We start from the raw sequence: 17,588 nt of genomic DNA on the forward strand, positions 1-17,588 counted from the left end.
ACAAGGATGTTGCCTATTATACACATGCATATTGTATATATGAACATGTGTGACATAGTACATATTATATGCATTTCATGTTACATACTGGGAGACAGAGAAATTTGGTTAAAATGACATCATCCTTATAAAATGATTTGGAAGAAAAATGTAATATCTTTGTAACATAAGGTCTTCCCATTGCAAACATTCCTTTCTATCAATCACCAAAGTTTTATGATTTCCTTCGTTAGGGTTCCTGCAAATTAAATCCTTGTAATTTCTTCCACTCTAGTTACTGTTGTGAATGGGGTGTGTGTCAGGGGTCTCACAACTCCCATCCTATTCTGTGGTTTGCTAGAAGGGCCACAGGACTCAGGGTTACAGTTTATAGCCCATCCTCAAAGGGTCAAGACACATCAGGAGGGGCTGAAGGAACCTACCCTCTGTCTTCATGCCCTCTCCACAGGAGACCTCACCCAGAATGTGATCCTGTCTCCAGCATTGAATGTAACAACCCATGATTCTGTGTCAATGTTAAGAATCCTTTGTCTCCATTTCTATCTTTCACTTCACATGTACATATTTAGTTTTCTTCCAGTGTATACAAAATCTGTCTTCTGTGCATTGGGAGAATGTGCTGAAACTGGGTGGTTCATGAACAGCACTTACCGAAGGCTTTGATTGTCATAACAGACCCAGATTTAAATCACTTATGTGAAACCCTAAGAACAGTTTCTCTCCCTGCTTCTTTTTTCTAACTTTTCTTTATCTTTAATCATCAAAAGGATTCTTATTCCTCACATCATTCAAAGAACAGCTAATGTCTTAACTTCAGTGTGAAGATTAAAATCTTGGAAAGCCCACTTATTATGAATGGGGAAATCTCTGGTCTTTCTTAAGGCAGGATTAACTACCTGTTTCGGGAGACTGGTTCTTTCTGTAGTTTGACCCTGCTTTTACCAAAAAGACAGAAGGAAATATTTCAAGCCTATTCTGCAGTCAAGATTTAGCGATGGTTCCTCCATCCCTTTTGGTAACCAGGGAGAGCCTGCCAGGCACCCAGCTGATTCCATCATCTCCCCTTCCCCCGCGTCCTTTTCTCAGTTACCTTTTTCTTCCCCAGATCTCCAGTCTCCTAAAGGCTAGGGGAAAACTAGAACTTTAATTGTTTCTTAGCCTAAAATTCCTCCAGTGAATTGCAAAATCCTGGCATTCTGAGAGTGAGACACTTTCAAGATGTAAATAGCCCCGATGAATGAATTTGAGTTTTAACTGCAATGTAAGTGACTTGCATCAGAGCCTCCTTTCAAACTTAGGATGTGGGGTGATAGCAGAGGTACAAAGACAAAGTTCATGGTCAGAGCCCATTTTCATTTGGGGTCCTTCAGGGTTGTAGCTAAGCTGTGGAGGGAAGTAAAGGAGCTCATGGAGAGGCTTGCCAGGATCTGAATGCTGGTGAGCAGAGCTTCACTTCCCTAGCTGCCTGTTTTCAGCTTTCCTCAGAATTGACTTAATCTATTCAAATTAAGAGGCTACAAATCCTCTTGTATTCCTCTAGGATGCTTTTCTTTCATCCTTTCTTTTTGTCTTCATGCTTCATCTTTGCAGGAAGAATGCTTGCTAGCTCCCTGTAAATCTGTTTCAGGCATCCCTTAGTTCTTTTATTGAAACTTATGTTTGGATTTCATGTATGTTTGCAATTTCCTGCTTGGCATGGACAAAGGTGCACCTGTAAGGGCATGAAATGACCCTGGCTGCAGTGCTTTCACTAGACATTCAACCCTCTGAACATGAGTTCAGCATCTATGGGTGCAACCATCCATGAGTTGAAAACATTGGGAAAAAATTGTACCTGTATCAAACATATACAGTTATTTCTCTTATCAGCATTACCCTTGCTAATGTCCAACAGCTATTTACATAGCATTTTCATTGTTTAGGTATTTTAAGTCTTTTAGAGGTGATATAAAGTATGTGGAGGATATGCATAGAATATATGCGGGTAGTATATCATTCTGTTAAGGACTTGAGCATCTGAGGATTTTGGTATCCTTGAATGGGGCAGGGGGTCCTAGAACCAATGCTGTGCAGATTCTGACACCAATTGATTACTGTATGGAAAACTAGGCCAGGACCCAGACCACTGAAGGACACAGCCAAGTTTATTTCACATAGGAATAAATTATGAGCTCTTTAAGATCTTTAAGATGTTGGTTTAATCATGAATTGGAGTGGGGTTTTCAAGAAGTTTGCAATATAGTATAAGTTTTCTCTATAACAAGAACCAACTTTCTTTCCCTTCCTGCCACTTTTTTATCTGTCCACTCAGGAAACATCAGTTAATTTTGATAGCAGCCAAAAGAAAACATAATTAGGTAATAAGTTGCTCTAGATAAACTATGTATCTATTTCTGAAACTTCTACCTTTGTCCTCTTCTTGCCTTCCCTCCATTGTTATAAATTATTGAAACCACCCTCCTTTTTCATAAAGCTAAATAATTGAGGAATACATTCCCAAATACAATAATTAGGATGTAAAGCATCTTAGTACTCAAAGACCTCACCAAGTGTTTTCAAATGCATTTAAATGTTAATTCTGAGTTGTTTCTTAATTCTAGAAGAAACAGCTCTGTGCATGTATGTACCCACCCACCAGTGCTGGCTGTGCCATGTGACCCCTCAGTAACAGAATGTTGCTTGGTTCTGTTTCAGAGTTCCCTGAAGAGAAGAGGCAGTAGGGAAATGTACAAAGAGAAGAAAACTTTTAACCAGGTAAGTTGAGATTTTCATCCTAATGTCACATCTCCTGTGGCCACCTCATTTTGAATATTCTCACAAACATATTAACTTTGCCTTTAAAACCTTCACAGAAACATCACCTGCCAAAACTCTTGGAGTCATTCAAAACCTCCATGGGGTGAACATTTTCTTTCCAAGGCTGTAGCTAATTCCTTTTGTTTCTTTCTTGCACTGATATGCTGTAGTTTTCTTCAGGAAAGAGAACAAATTGACTTTGTGGGAAGCCTAACTAGGTGTAGTCCGGGGTTTGGCAATACTCCCTCGCAGGTATTTTGTTCTTCAGAGTCTTTCACATAGTAAAATAACACAGCCACTGGAAGGTTGGATCATTCATAAGCCATTATTTTGTGTGTGAATGTTTGTTTTTTTCTTTTCATAATGTGCAAGCTGAACAATATCTAAAATTATCCTAAAGGAAAGTAAAATAGTCTAACTGGAAAAACAGTAAAAGCTCAGCTCCTTCTATGTAAATAGTATACGGTCTTCAAAGCCTTCTTAGCTTTTCTGAAGCATTGTCTTACTGGATTCCTTTCTTCTTCTTCTTGTTTTAATTGCTATGATAGTAGTAGGTGTTGGAGAAACGAGTGTTACTGGGTTATCATTTCACTGAACTCTGAGAGCAAGGGTTAATTAGAGAGATGCAATAAGTTGGGGTGACTCAGACGGCTCAAAGAGCCTTGGTGCAGCCCTGGCCCTGGGAGCTCCCTTCTTCATGATTTCCTTTGATTTCTGTGTCCTCCTAACTCACAGATCCCTATGGTGTCATTTGAGGAGGGCCCAGCCCAGTGAGCAGCAGGAATGCCAGAGATTAACTTTTCTACTCTCTCTCTTTCCCCAATCTCAACTTGGAACCCACTCATTCAGGGAAATTAACGGTGCCCCACTGCTGGGCACTTACACCCTCCTGGTCTCAGTATGTTTTCAGTTTCCTGGCTCTTGACTAGCAAAGAGCTTTTCCTTCAGAGGGTGATTCCCTCCTCTTGAGGAGAGAAACAGCATTGATCGGTGGGTCAAGCAGGTCAACCAGAGGAGCTATTGCTCCTTGGATGTGTGTCAGTGACCTTGGGGTCTGGGGATGTGTTGAGTTGCCCCACTCAGCCTGCAGGATGATTGAGCAAGGAGTTTCTGTTCAGCAGAATGGTGGAATGGAGCGCCTTGGGAACTGCAGGTCGGCCACCAAAACTCAAAGGAAGCTGGTACCCCGGCGCAAGGTAGGCATGTGGGCAGTCAGCCGCTGGGGTGCTGGCCGGATGGCAGACTTGCAAGCCAAAGAATATATACTGACAGCGATATATTTCTGTTGCTTGACAAGGCCTTTCTAGCTGGTGGTGATGGTGCTGGTCCCTGTGTGTCTGACCCCCATGCCATGCTTGCCTTTTGTGCCCGAAGCGGGAATAGTTTCATGTGGAAAGTTGGACTCAACCTTGTATTTTCATACTGCATTTCTGGAGTTATCCAAAGGGCTCCTGAAGTCAGAGCTTGACATTCTTAAGTTTAGGATTCAGCCTAGACCCCTCCCCCAGTCTTGGCAGAGTTTTCAAAAGTTTTCAGTCACAAAGTAAGATGGGTATCCTGCCTCCCATCTTACCAGAAGCAGTGGATACCCCCACCCAGAACAGGCCAGGCCAAGCTCAGCTTCCCTAGGGGTGGTGGATCCTCTCCCACATACAGACCCCCCAGCAGGCCCTTAGGGAGGGAGCCTGACCCTCCAGCTACCACACTCGCTCCCTTGGCGTCAAGGTTGTCTTTCTTTCGAACTCTGCTTCTGTCCTGGTGGCAGGCTTCGTTGTGCATGCCTGGGTGTTGACAGCATGCTTTATCATCCATTAGAGTTCCTGCCATGTGTAGTTTCTTTCTTTAGGAAATGAGAAGACTTTGTGGACATTTAATCTTTCCTCAGGTAATTTGGAAATCGAACATTAACTAGGATATCCTGCTGCTTTAACTGATCTGGGTTTAGGCTGGTGGGGTTGGGGGTGGCAGGGGGTGTGCTGCTGATAGTCAGACTTGTAGGGGTTGGCAGATGGAGGGGGGTCCCAGACTAGAGTTGGACAGAGGGTGGAGGTGAGTGTCCCTGTAGCTGGAAGACACTCTCTTCTCTTCAGTGATCCCTGCTCCCCAGATTTCCTGCTTCAGAAGTAGAAATGGGGGTCATTTAGGCAATTTTGGATAAGTGCTGTCTCTCAAGATAAGAATGGGCTAAGAACCTCTCCTGTCCTGTCTTTGTATTTAATTCCCAAAGGAATTTATCTACAGAGTATTTACAGTTGGTCTCCATTGACATGTATGTATTTTAGGTCCTGTAAACTATACTCCTTTAAGTGAATAGCAGAGACCTGTCACCTTTGATGTATTTGGGTTCCTCGCACATCTTTGTCTAACAAAAAATTGGAAAGGAAAGGTGCTTTCGATGGTTTTACTATAGAAAGTGCTAAGAAACTGAGGTTGCATAAATATAGCATGCTGATTTCTGGTACAGAAAAATAAATATTTAAGTGAAGGCTGGATGAATGAACAAATAAGCAGCCATACTTTTCCTTTAGTATTGATAGGAAACACAACAAATGTCTTTTACAGACCATGTGGTAATTGATGTAGGCCCATTAAAAAAAAAAAAAAAAAAAAAAAAAAAAAAAGGTTATTAGCCCAAGATCAGTGATAATCCATTTTACTCAGTTGTTATGAGGGGGCAGCAGCCTTAATCCCAATCGGTCACAGAAACTCTTTTTATATCTGCCTGACCAAAACCAAACCAAGTACTTAATGTAAACCAAGTCCTCAGAATTCAAAGATAATGTAATATTTATAAATCATTCTCTTAATGAGAACAAAAAGTAAGACACTAGCTTTTTCCCCAATATTAATTGAATTTCAGACAAAGAAGAAAGTTGATTTTAGGGTATAGGGTCAGGTGAGTGCCATTTACATCCCACCTCGTTGAACATTATTTCACTGACCTTTATGGCGACCTCGTGGTTTAAGGATCCTGTCTTAGACATAAAGAGACAGGTCTACCAGGACTCTGCAGTTGACCCAAGTCCCCAGAAGGCAGGGGGCAGAGTTAGTACCCTGGGCAGCATATTTAACCCCAAGACCAGCAGGGCTGGTTTTATTGTTGGCCCAGAGGAAGACAGTACAAGCGTTGCCCTACCACAGAGCTCACAGAGAGCTCCAGATCATGTCTTCCACGTCACAATGCCTGCAGACCTAGTCATGGATTTTTCCTGAGTCTTCCTTGGCACATCATTTCCCCTCTTCCATGGGTTTGTGATAAAGGAGGAGAGATCAGGGCAGGAGGAAAGGAGGAAAGCCAGGAGTCACCAAGGGTGGTATTTCTTTGTCTTTTTGCCATAAGACAAAGTGGTCGCCAGAATCTGGCATTGTTCTCTGAGCATGAAAGCTATGCTCACCCTACTAGTCGGTTTGAGTGCAGATGAAGAGCTGCACGAGTTCATTCTTCTCTCGCAGAGGGTTGACTTGTTCCCAATCCTGATTAGCAGCCTGGACAGCAGATGAGTCTCCAAGCTGCTACTGACAGTTTTTCTAAATGATGGGGAAGCCTCTGCTGTCGTCTCCATCCATCAGCGTTTGGGAATTTCTGATAGCCTAAGAGGAATGAATCATGGAATTGGTCATTGTTCCCATTCATTGAATGTCATTAACAAAAACTTTTGTGAGACCAGGATAGTTCGTATTGCTTCAGAGCATGGGGATTCACATTGGAAAGGTAGAGTTGATGTTCTAATTGGTCCAGAAAGTGCCTTCTTGACCTCCACCATGCACTGTAGGCCTTTAATGGTAGAGCCTCCTTTGGGGGCCCTCCAGAGTCCTCTGGTATTCCCCAGTGTTATTCTGCCACAAACTATTTCTCAGCCTTGAAAACACTTCACTCTGTCCAACAGTTAGCTCCTTCCCTCAGGTCTCTGGATTTGATTTCCTGCTGTGTCACAGCAGTTGAAGGGAGGGAACCAAAGGCCCTGAAGTGGCCCTTGCATGGTGACAGGGTTGGTAGTAGTGGTGATGTCTAGGTTTGTAGGAATCAATGTGTGCTTCCCACCAGTGCTTGTCACTGATGTAGCACCAAAACTTCCAAAGTTCCCTCTTGCCCATCATCCCATTGTTTCTTCCTTAAGGAAGAGGAAACAGCAAGGGAGAGAGGTGAGTTGCCCTCTTTCAGGTATCTTAGCCAATCAGTAGGAAGCTGGGATCTGATTTGGGGCTGCTTACTATCCCCATCCTGGTAGTACCTTGTAGATTGCTTCAAGGATTGAAGGGGTCTGCACATAGATAAAGTGAGAAGCCACAGGGTGGATGTGGCCCCTGAACTCTGTTGGCCATACTGGGCTTTAATGAGGGCTTCTGGTGTCTCTTTGGTGGGTGTTGGTAATGAAGCAGTTTCAACTTAACAAAGTCATATGGGGCCACTGTGTTACCAATGGGTGTTGGTTTCATTTTATTTTCTTTCTTCATTTATAACTTGTATAATGTTCTTCATGTGCATGTTTTTTCCCCCAAAACTAATTCTTTAGTTCTTTGTTGACAAAGCAACATTCTATGGGCCTTTCTTAGGTGTCTTCCACAAAGCCCTGGGCTCACCACTGCTTTGTCTTGGCTCCTTCTTCATGTAACTTGACAGCACTAAAGGATCGGTGTGTGTGTGTGTGTGTGTGTGTGTGTGTGTGTGTGTGTGTGTGTGTGTGTTGGGGGCGAGGTGCAAGGGGAATCATCAAAAACACGAACATTTGGTATTTTCAAATAACCCTTCTCTCGGGCTGTTCTTTCCTGGCAGGATGACAGTGCCGATCTGAAGTGCCAACTTCAGTTTGCCAAAGAGGAAGCCTCCCTGATGCGCAAAAAGATGGCCAAACTTGGGAGGGAGAAGGATGAGCTGGAGCAGGAGCTCCAGAAGTATAAGTCCCTGTATGGTGATGTGGACAGCCCCCTTCCCACGGGGGAAGCTGGTGGGCCCCCCAGCACCAGGGAGGCAGAGCTGAAGCTGCGACTGAAGTTGGTGGAGGAGGAAGCCAACATCTTGGGCCGGAAGATCGTGGAGCTGGAGGTGGAGAACCGAGGCCTCAAGGCAGAGATGGAAGACATGCGGGTCCAGCATGAGCGGGAAGGAATGGGCCGGGACCATGTGCCAAGCATTCCTACCTCACCCTTTGGCGACTCCCTGGAGTCCTCCACGGAGCTCCGCCGGCATCTACAGTTTGTGGAAGAGGAAGCCGAGCTGCTGAGGAGATCCATATCTGAGATTGAAGACCACAACCGACAGTTGACCCATGAGCTGAGCAAGTTCAAGTTTGAGCCTCGCCAGGAGCCAGGGTGGCTTGGGGACAGCTCATGTAAGGGGGCTGGGGCTCCCTTGCAGGAGGAGCTGAAATCTGCCAGGCTACAGATCAATGAGCTGAGTGGGAAGGTGCTGAAGCTGCAGTATGAGAACCGGGTGCTGCTGTCCAATGTCCAGCGCTGTGACCTGGCTGCTCACCTGGGGCTGCATGCCCCAAGCCCCCGGGACAGCGATGCTGAAAGTGACACAGGCAAGAAAGAGAGTGATGGGGAAGAGGGCCGCCTGCCCCAGCCCAAGAGAGAAGGCCCAGTCGGTGGAGAGAGTGACTCAGAGGACATGTTTGAGAAGACTTCAGGCTTCGGGAGTGGGAAGCCATCAGAGGCCAGTGAGCCATGTCCAGCAGAGCTCCTGAGGGCCCGAGAGGACACTGAGTGCCTGGCAACCATAAAGCAGGAGGCCCAGCGGCTTGAGCGATCCGTGGAGCGTCTCATCACAGACACTGATGGCTTCATCCATGACTCAGGACTGCAGGGCAGCAGCTTGGCCGTGCATGGTGTCCAGGGTGAGGCCGAGAGGAGTGAAGGGACCCAGAGTGAACCCCACCTGCTGGGAACCATCAATGTGAAGATGAAGGCTTTCAGGAAAGAGCTGCAGGCCTTCCTAGAACAGGTGACCCGGATTGGGGATGGCCTGTCACCCTTACCCCACCTCACAGAGTCTTCCAGCTTCCTCTCCACTGTGACCTCCGTGTCCCGGGACTCCCCCATCGGGAACATGGGGAAGGAGCTAGTCCCAGAATTGCAGGTAAGGGGGCTCCCAGCTTCGCCTCCCTGCTCCGTCTTGCTCTTCCTTCTTCTCGCTGGCATTGCTGCTCTCGGGCTGGCGTTGCTCACGGCTGCTTGGTTATGATTTCAGACCTGCATTGTACTAAAGCCTCCGGCGTCAACCAAATCCTGTCTCTTGGTTGGGTTTCTTTTATTTTATTTTTTTTTCTTTTGTTATTTTTTGTTTTGTTTTTTATTTCCTTGTTTCTTTCTTCGTTTTCCTCTTTTATTTTTAACTGCACCACTGCTTGTGGTTTAGAGGCCCTCTCATGACACAAAGGCTAAGCCCAGTGGAGGCGCTAGGGATCGACGCAGCCCATCCTTGCTCCTTTCTCGGTGTTTCAAACAACCCACCACCCTGCTGAAGAAGCAATGAGGAGTTTAAGACAAAGTACCAACTCCTGTCACAGTCAGGATGAGTAGCAGACTCACTAACGAGCACCTGAATCCCTCCTTGGGTTTACTACCAAAGGGACACAGTGCAGTTCTGAGAGGCCCTAGGCAGCCCAGGCCCACCCACTCCCACTGGAAGATAAGCCAGGATGGGGGAGAGGAGCCCAGTTCTGAGAGAAGGCTGTTTTTGATGGAAAAATCTCGCTGCCGGCTCGCTCCTGCCACCCTCCCGCACCGCCGAGGGCAAGGGCAGAGTGGAGCAGCCTTACGAGGACCGCTTTCCCAGGCATCGCCCTGGGGTGCATGGCCCAGCTGCTGCCCCGGATTGTGGCTTTTGCTGCTCGACCCACACGTAAGGAAGGAAGAGCCTTGTCCTCCGTGTCCTTCATGGGTAGTGTGCTTGCGGTCGACTTGTGGTTCACGCATCCCATTGCATGCGCCTCATAACCAGTGTTCTGCGTTTTCCCCCCTTTCTTTCTTTGCTTTTCAGATGTTTCAGCCCATCCTTTTTGCTCATCTTCATTTTGGTTCTTTTCTCTTCACTCTCCTCTGCCACTATGTTTAAGCTGATTTTTCTGTTCATGCTTTTCTTTGTCTGATAGTTTTCAGTTGTCTACCATACCCGTTTTTGTTTTCTTTACCCCTCCCCCCTGCCCTCCTACCCCATTGTCCTGTTTTTTGTTAAAATAAAAATTTCCCCCCCCCCCAAAAAAAAAAAAAAAAAAAAAAACCAAAAAATGAATCCCTCCCATGCACCTAACAGTCCAAACTGAGAGACCAGCTGGAGTGGCAGCTTGGTCAAGAAAGAGGGGATGACCGAGAAACCCTGCGCCTCCGAGCCACACGGGAGCTGCACCGCCGGGCTGATGGGGATGCTGGGAGCCACCGGGCAGGAGGCCAGAGCTGCTTCAACCTAGAGGTCAGTGAGCTGATGGGCCTCATGGCCAGTCCTCACCTTGCCCTCCTCCTCCAACTTCCCCCTCTTGCCATGTGGCTGACTGTGCAGTTTCTCATCTGGGACAGGGCCCTTAGGGAACAAGGCAGGAGGACATGGGACCAGATGGAACTTATGTGGAATCAAAACTCATTGTGTATAATGACAACTGGATCTGCCACCCTCCTTGTCAGGTGGAAGTAATGGCTCACTACAGCATTGTCCCCTCATAGACCTACATCCCTGGCCCCATGAGTGCCTGGAGGTGTGACCAGTCATGTTGGCCTGATTTGTTGAGTGTTCAGTGTCTTCTTGTTCTATACCAGAGAAACTAATTGTGGAACCCAGGCTGGCTCTTTCTATTTTTTTTTTTTTTTTTTTTTTTTCTCCCCAGTGCTGTGGATTGAACCCAGGGCCTTGTGCTTGCAAGGCAAGCACTCTACCAACTGAGCTATATCCCCAGCCACAAGGTGGCTCTTTCTTAGGGAAGAAACTCTCCTGAGGGTTTTCTCTTTCAGTTTTCATTGCCTGTGACTCATGGGACTCTTCCATGGTCCCTGAGGACACTGTTTCAGCCAGTTGGGAATCAGGGATGTCTACTCCCAACCCGTGGTATCCACACCTGTCTCTGTTGCTATGATAAACCCACGTGCACAAACCTGCAGCCACCTGTACAGACACCTGCATCATTGAGCTATCACAGTCATCTGTAGTCCTATAAGAGGGAAGCAGTGAGACAAAAATAGCCCAACCAGAACAGAAAGATGTTCCTGAGTAGTGAGCCCTGGCTGTTACCCTACTGATCACTCAGGTTTGGGGCTGAGCTAGAACATCAGGTTGTCCATTAGTAAAGGACCATAACTCTGGAGATACTGATGAAGATTCTTAATTTCTCAGTCCCCAAGGGGATGCTACCACTTAGCTCAGAGATTTGAGAGCATCTCTTCCCAGGCAGGAGTGAGGGAGAGGTGGGGACAGCTGAGTAACAGAGGTGGGTAAGAACCAAGGCTCACTTGCTAGAAAAGGAAGGCAAATGTGCAGTGGTGTACGGAGTAGCTCAGTGTGGCTGCTGATGAGGTGGGGGGTGCTGCTGGCATCATCATCATCAGAGGTGGGCATGGCACAGGCAGGGCTGCCTTGGATTCTTGCCCAGAAGAATCCAAACAACTCTAACCCTGATTCTGAAAAGGAGTGTATCACATCTTTACCCTTGTGATTGGATACATGAGAACATGAAATTCGCCTCTAAATAACTGAAGCAAAATTTAAAAAGTGTTCAGAAACATTCTATATAGTTTCACCATCCCTATATTATCTGAAGAGGCTAGACCTAACCTAAGAAGTTGGCACCCAGTTTCCCATCCCAGAGGGAGGTACACATGCCCCCTGAAGGTGTTACACAAAGCACACAGTGGTGCCAGCCGCCTTGGGAACAGCCAGAAGCTCAGCATGCCCTGCAGCTCTCCCTAGGCTGTCCAGGGATGGCTGGGTGCCTGGAGCCTCCCAGTCAGAGTAAGAAGAACCTGTCATTTTGTTTAACATTTCCTGAACACAGTCTTCAGAACAGTCAGACATACATAAGGCACATCAATTTGACTGTGCTGTTGTTCCAAAATTGCAAGTACAATGTTCCTAGATTTTATACCAAAAGTTAACAGAATAGCCAAATATTTGCAGAAGTCATTTTTCCCTGTGGCTTTCAGGAGTTAGTGCTTTAGAACACTGTGGAACTTTCCCAGGAAATGCCTTTGTTAGCTCATACTGCACACAGGGTCTTCATCTGGGAATGCTAGTTGCTTGGGCAATCACAAACTCAGTTATGCACATTTCAGATGTCTTGAGTGATCCATTTCCAACATGGATACCTCCAGAAAACTCATTTCCCAGCCTTTAATTAACACTGTACTACTGTATCATGGTACCAGTTTTTTCTGACCACTATAGTCCTTTCCCCTTTTCTATTGGCTGTTTCTCTTCCTGGGCCAGAATCAGAGCTCTGGCTGCACTAGCAGCCTCTGCCCTCTGATGGACTGTTTATGAGAATTGTAGCTTCCTTCTTAGGTGCCCTGCCATTCAAGGCATGTCACACAGCCTTACTTACCTAAGCTCTGTGAGTTGTCAGAGAGCTCATCCCCTCCTGGACTCCTGCCGGGTCCTTACTCTTAAATGCTGGTACAGTGATAAGGTGTCACATGCACACATGCAATGCAGAGTTTCACAAATCAGCAGTGATTTTAGAAAGAAAAAACTCGATTGAATCAAACTGAATATTGAGGGACAGTACACCTGCATAAGAGGTAGATGAGCAGAGCTGGGTGTTGCCATATGGTGGGCATAGGATCACCAAACAGTATAGCTCAGATAGGAACATCTGGTCTTCAGACTAATTCTCTCATTCTTCAAAGGAGAAAAATGAGATCTTCAGAGTGAAGTGTCTTGCCAGTAACTGCCCCAGAGGGTGGGTGACAGAACTGGATCTAGAACAGTCTTCTCAAGACTGCTTTAGAGCTCTTTGTGACCATGGGCACCCGTCAGCACTGAGCCTGCTGCCTGCACTGAGCTGCTCTTCTAGCCACTCTCACGCAGATGACAGTGTGGCTACCTTGCCATGACATGGGTTTTTTTTTTTTTTTTTTTTTTAAATCCATCTAGTTTCCTTTAATTTTACATATTTAAATTATAAAAGAAAAACTCAGTAGTGGAAGGTCGGATTAAAAAAACAACAAAACAAAACAAAAAACATCATTTCCTAGCAGGGGTAATGAAGTTAATCTGGAATTAAGTGTTCTTTGTTCTTACATCTTTAGTCACAAAGGCATTTTGCTCAGAAGACAGAACTCCAGTATGCAAACACATTCCATTTTTTAAAATTTCTTAGTGAAATGTGTTCTGAAACCCCTTTAAAACTATTGTAGTTTTTCCTTTTATTAGAGGAGCTGAGCATGGATCCATCCCTCATGAAGCCTGGGGCATAGAGGCCGCCTATCCCTGATGTGGATGTCACTCTGACAGCCTTGTTAGTTTGGTCACTGAATATTACATTGTGTTAAAGAATTGTACAAGGGGTGATTCCAGGAAGCAGAAAAAGACTTTTAATGAAAACATCCCTAAGTTCATTGCCAACAATTGCCCTCCTATGAGGCTGTCATGGAAATGGTGCACAAAACTCCCATCAATTAGCAGCACAGCCCAACCAGAGAAGCAACCCTGTGTTACTCTCACACGGATTCCAGAGTCATTGGAGAAAAGTCAAACATGGGCAGCTTCCACCCCTGCACCCTGCGCTTTGGGGATCAAACTCAGGACCTTGTACATGATCATGCCAGGCAGCACTCTTCCATTGAGCTACAATTACAGCCTCAAACATGGACAGTGTCATCCAGAATGAGGCTAAATGTGAAATTGGGGGACATATTACTAGTAGTTGTCTTTGCTTCCTGTTACATTGTCCTTTAAAAAACCACTAATTTTGTCCTCAAACCAATTCTATCCATGTGTGAACCTCCTTCAACTCTCTGCCCAGAGCTCCTGGGAGGTTTGAGAAAGAAGTCTGGTAGGATACCTAGCATCGGTGGTATAAAAGAAACAACTTTCTGAATTTAAGTCGAACATTTTTAAAATAATCTGTTTCTCCGCTTCAATTTGTGAAATGGCTTTCTTCTGGTTTCAGCCTTTTGCATTTTCATATTTGAGAACAGGGGAAAGAAGACAAGTTGTTATTTTTAGAAGGTCAGTGTATTTTAGCCAGGTTAAAACTATGATGACTAGTAGTAGTATTAGCCACAGCAGCAGTAATAACACCAGGAAGGAGAAGAAATAAAAGTCCATTCTTACACATCAGCCCTTTTCAGTAGATAACAAATTGGTCTAATACATAGGGGGGCAGCTGCTCAGATGCCACCCTTCACTAGACCTAGGAAAGAAAAGGTATATCCAAGGCCAGCATTCTTCAAAACAGCCACCATCAGAAAAAACTGAAGTCAGAATTCACACTCACTAACCCACTAATGCAACTGCACAGATGTTAACTGTTAAAAAACCACAGCTAACCTAAACAACAACAAAACAGACTTCAGAAGCACAAGTACCCCTGTTATCTGTTCATCTCAGTAGATATTGGCAAGATGCTCACACCACGTACTGGACTCTTCCCTGACTTTGCCCCTATGGTTCCCATTAGGTCTGCCAAGAGAGACACATTTGTTAAGAGTAAGCAGTGTTTAGAATATTTCATGTGGAATGTGCTACGCGCCTTAAAAATAGTTCTGAATGAGAAGTGGCCAAGCATGGACACTGGTCAGATTTCACATATAAATGAAACCAAGCCTGTGCCCAGAGGATTGAGTTTCTGGGTCAGAAATCTCAAAGAGCTCTTCTCCCTAGCTCTCCCTTTTATCCTTTAATCAACCAAACACACGGAACATCTGCGATCCCTTATGTCTCAGCTGTGAAATACCAGCCGCAGTGAAACTACATGGGGTTTATGCCAAGTATTTCTACACGTGCGTTAACCTCATGTACCGCTTCTGAAAGAGGTGGTACCAAAACTGGCCAGGACAAAATGGAAAGCACCAGAAACATAGTTGTGGCAATGGAGATCTTGTAGACTTCTAATATATAGGTAGCATCATTGGTGGTTATTATCACAACCATAATGAAAAGCATTCCTCTTTTTGTTTATTGAGATGGTAACATTATCTTAAATGTGGAAAGAATTTATAAGTCACCTTTTCTGGGCATGTTCAGAAAATTAACAGTGTGAATCATTCTGGGATTCAACCCCTGAGGGCAGAAGCATGGGTAGTGGGTCTCAGAGTGCTGATCCAGGGGGAAGGGTGATCATAATGTCAAGATTAATGTCTAGACAGTCTTGGAAACAAGAGGGAATGGCACTAGTGCATGGGAACTACCTAATAGATCAAGGTGAATTCGTTTGTTAAAAAACTAGAATCTTAGATAAGTGAGCAAAGCATGAATTTTAGAGTCAAACCTTTGGGCATTTGTGGGTAGAGGGAAGTTTTGTTTTTTTTTCCTGGAGGAAATGAATGTGTCATGTGAAAATGTTCCTCAGTTGTATGTGATTATATGCAGTTGTGTGGCAGTGGAGTCATTCTAGACCAGAACTCTTGCCTTAGTGTGTTTGTATTTTGTTCTTTGTAACACTGGAGTGACATTGGCATCCCAGCCAGGAGCACCTACCCAAAGGAGTTTTAATATTTCATTAGTAAAAATGGACAATACAGGATAATGAAACTTCTGATAGATCTGGAGGAACTGTAAGTTTCTGATTTTGACCGGGCAATATGTCTGCATGGAGGACCTCAAGGGTATTCTTCTGTGAACCTTCAGAGGTGTGATTAAACAGAAAAGCGTGTTTTTAATCAAATGATGTTGAAGTATGAGGCTCTCTCTCTCTCTGTTCAAAATAAAAATAATTAAAATATTTATTAAAATTGAAGCCAACCTAATAGTTTAGGATAATACAGGTTGAGCATCCCTAATCTGAAATATGAAATGCTCCCAAATCCAAAACTTTCTGAGCACCCACATGACTCTGTAAGTGAAAAATTCAATACCATGAAGTCTGGTTTCATGTACAAATTTATTAGAAACATTGAACAAACTTACTTCCAATCTGTTTATAAGATATGTACAAAACAAATGAATTTCATGCCTAGATTTGGATCCCATCCCCATGGTATTTTATTATGTATCTGCAAATATTCCAAAATAAAAAAAATTGAAATCATTTCTGGTTCCACGCATTTTGGATGAGGGATATTCAACCTGTATATAGAAACTGATTTAATAGATCTTTGCTTTCCTTAAACAATAAACTTGATTTGGACTTCTGTTCTAATGTCAAATAATATAAAACTTTCGGCTGGCACCTAATGTGTTAAAATATGGAGAGTCTCTGCATCTTAATCTGTGGAATAATGTGTAACTAAAAAGTAAAGCCAGCAGCTGAGCAACCCAGGCTGCCTGAAAACATTCTGCAAGAAAACACCTTGGTTGTAGAAGGCCCCTCAGGGCAGGGTTTGGGTATCTTCATTAATTATTGTAACCCCAATGCTTTGAACAGTGCCTGGTGCTACAAGTGCACAAACAGTATTTGCTGAATAGAATGCTGCATAAAATTTAAAACTCCTTTTATTTACAATGTTGAATTCCAAGGATAGGGAATCTTCAAGGGTTGGAATTTATTTCAGAATTGAAAACAAGAGCAATATCTGCATTAGGTGGGTGGGTTGGAAACAGGGGATGGGGCCATAGGCCTAACACCAGCAGGGAAAGAAGTTGTTAACAAGAGAAACATTTGCCTGCTGCTGTTGGGCAAGAGGGAGGTAGCAGGACACTTGTCCACACAGCATGGTCTCTGATTGGGAGTGGGAGCTACAGCTGGCCCTCACAAGGGGCCAGCTTTGAACTGATGTTACCACTTTGGTCCAGGAATCCCAAGGAGAGGGACTTAAGTCTTACTGCTGCTTTCAGCAAGTACAAAACCAATGTGGAGGCACATTCTTAACCGAGTGGCATGTGAGACCCATAGATAATTGCTCATTTGGAGATCAACTCACAGGGCAGAACTTCAAACACACAAAGACACATGAGCAAGAGCCAACAAGAATTCTAAGACCTTCAGATTGTAAGATTGTCAGATAGATGCCATACACAAAGTGTGTTCACAACTAATAAATACGTAGGTAAATAGGAGAAAGGGCAAATTGTTATCACATAAGATCACACATTTAAAAATAAGAAAATAGAACTTCTAGGAATGAAAAAGTAGTTGAGGTGAATTCAGTGGAATAAATTCAACAGGTAGAGAAATACCTCTTTTCAAAGAAAACCCACAGAGAAAAGACTGCAATGATAATCTCTGACCATTAGCAAATCAAGAAACATTTAACATTCTCAGAGATTCTTGGATTTCTTTTAAAGTTGGGTGAGTTTAAATCACATACTTTCAAATTTTTTTTTTTTTTAATCCCAAATTTGATGAAAGCCCAGTGGGTCTGATTTTCTTTTCCTCCATTCTTTCTGCAAGGGCACCCTCCACCCCCATTATCTCTTGTGCTAAGGGAAGGGCTCTGCTCTTTTATTTTCTGCATTTCCTGTTTTGGGGTTATGATCTTTATTCATGACAGCACAAGTAACAGATTAGGAGGAGCAGTGCCCTCACTGAGAAGTAACAGATTAATTAAAGGTCAACAAAACAAGCCAGTAAAATGGCATGTGTTTTTATTGCAACAGTCCACTCTCGTTCCCAGTTTTGTACATCATCTGCCTCCAAGTAGCACAAAGCAGTGGGTAAAATGTCTTGATTACATTTTAATGATGCCTGAGATTTTTAGTATTACAG

The 17,588-nt window shown here is 44.3% G+C and overlaps 1 protein-coding gene across 9 annotated transcripts in view; it reads left to right on the forward strand.

The window, feature by feature from the left end:
* The window catches only part of MTCL1 (microtubule crosslinking factor 1), a 132,439-nt gene that overhangs the window by 69,694 nt on the left and 45,157 nt on the right, over positions 1–17,588 (forward strand). For 4 of the 9 annotated variants that reach the window (XM_079108446.1, XM_079108441.1, XM_079108445.1 and 1 more), the window contains exons 4-6: positions 2,695–2,754; positions 7,571–8,875; positions 10,052–10,207. In XM_079108446.1, coding sequence (XP_078964572.1) covers positions 2,695–2,754; positions 7,571–8,875; positions 10,052–10,207 — 1,521 coding nt within the window. Of the gene's footprint in view, positions 1–2,694; positions 2,755–3,914; positions 3,993–7,570; positions 8,876–10,051; positions 10,208–17,588 lie in introns of all 9 variants that reach the window. The other 5 variants (XM_079108444.1, XM_079108442.1, XM_079108448.1 and 2 more) reach the window with 2 other exon arrangements.

This window comes from Sciurus vulgaris (assembly GCF_902686455.1).
Source record: "Sciurus vulgaris genome assembly, chromosome: 13".
Taxonomy (NCBI): domain Eukaryota; kingdom Metazoa; phylum Chordata; class Mammalia; order Rodentia; family Sciuridae; genus Sciurus; species Sciurus vulgaris.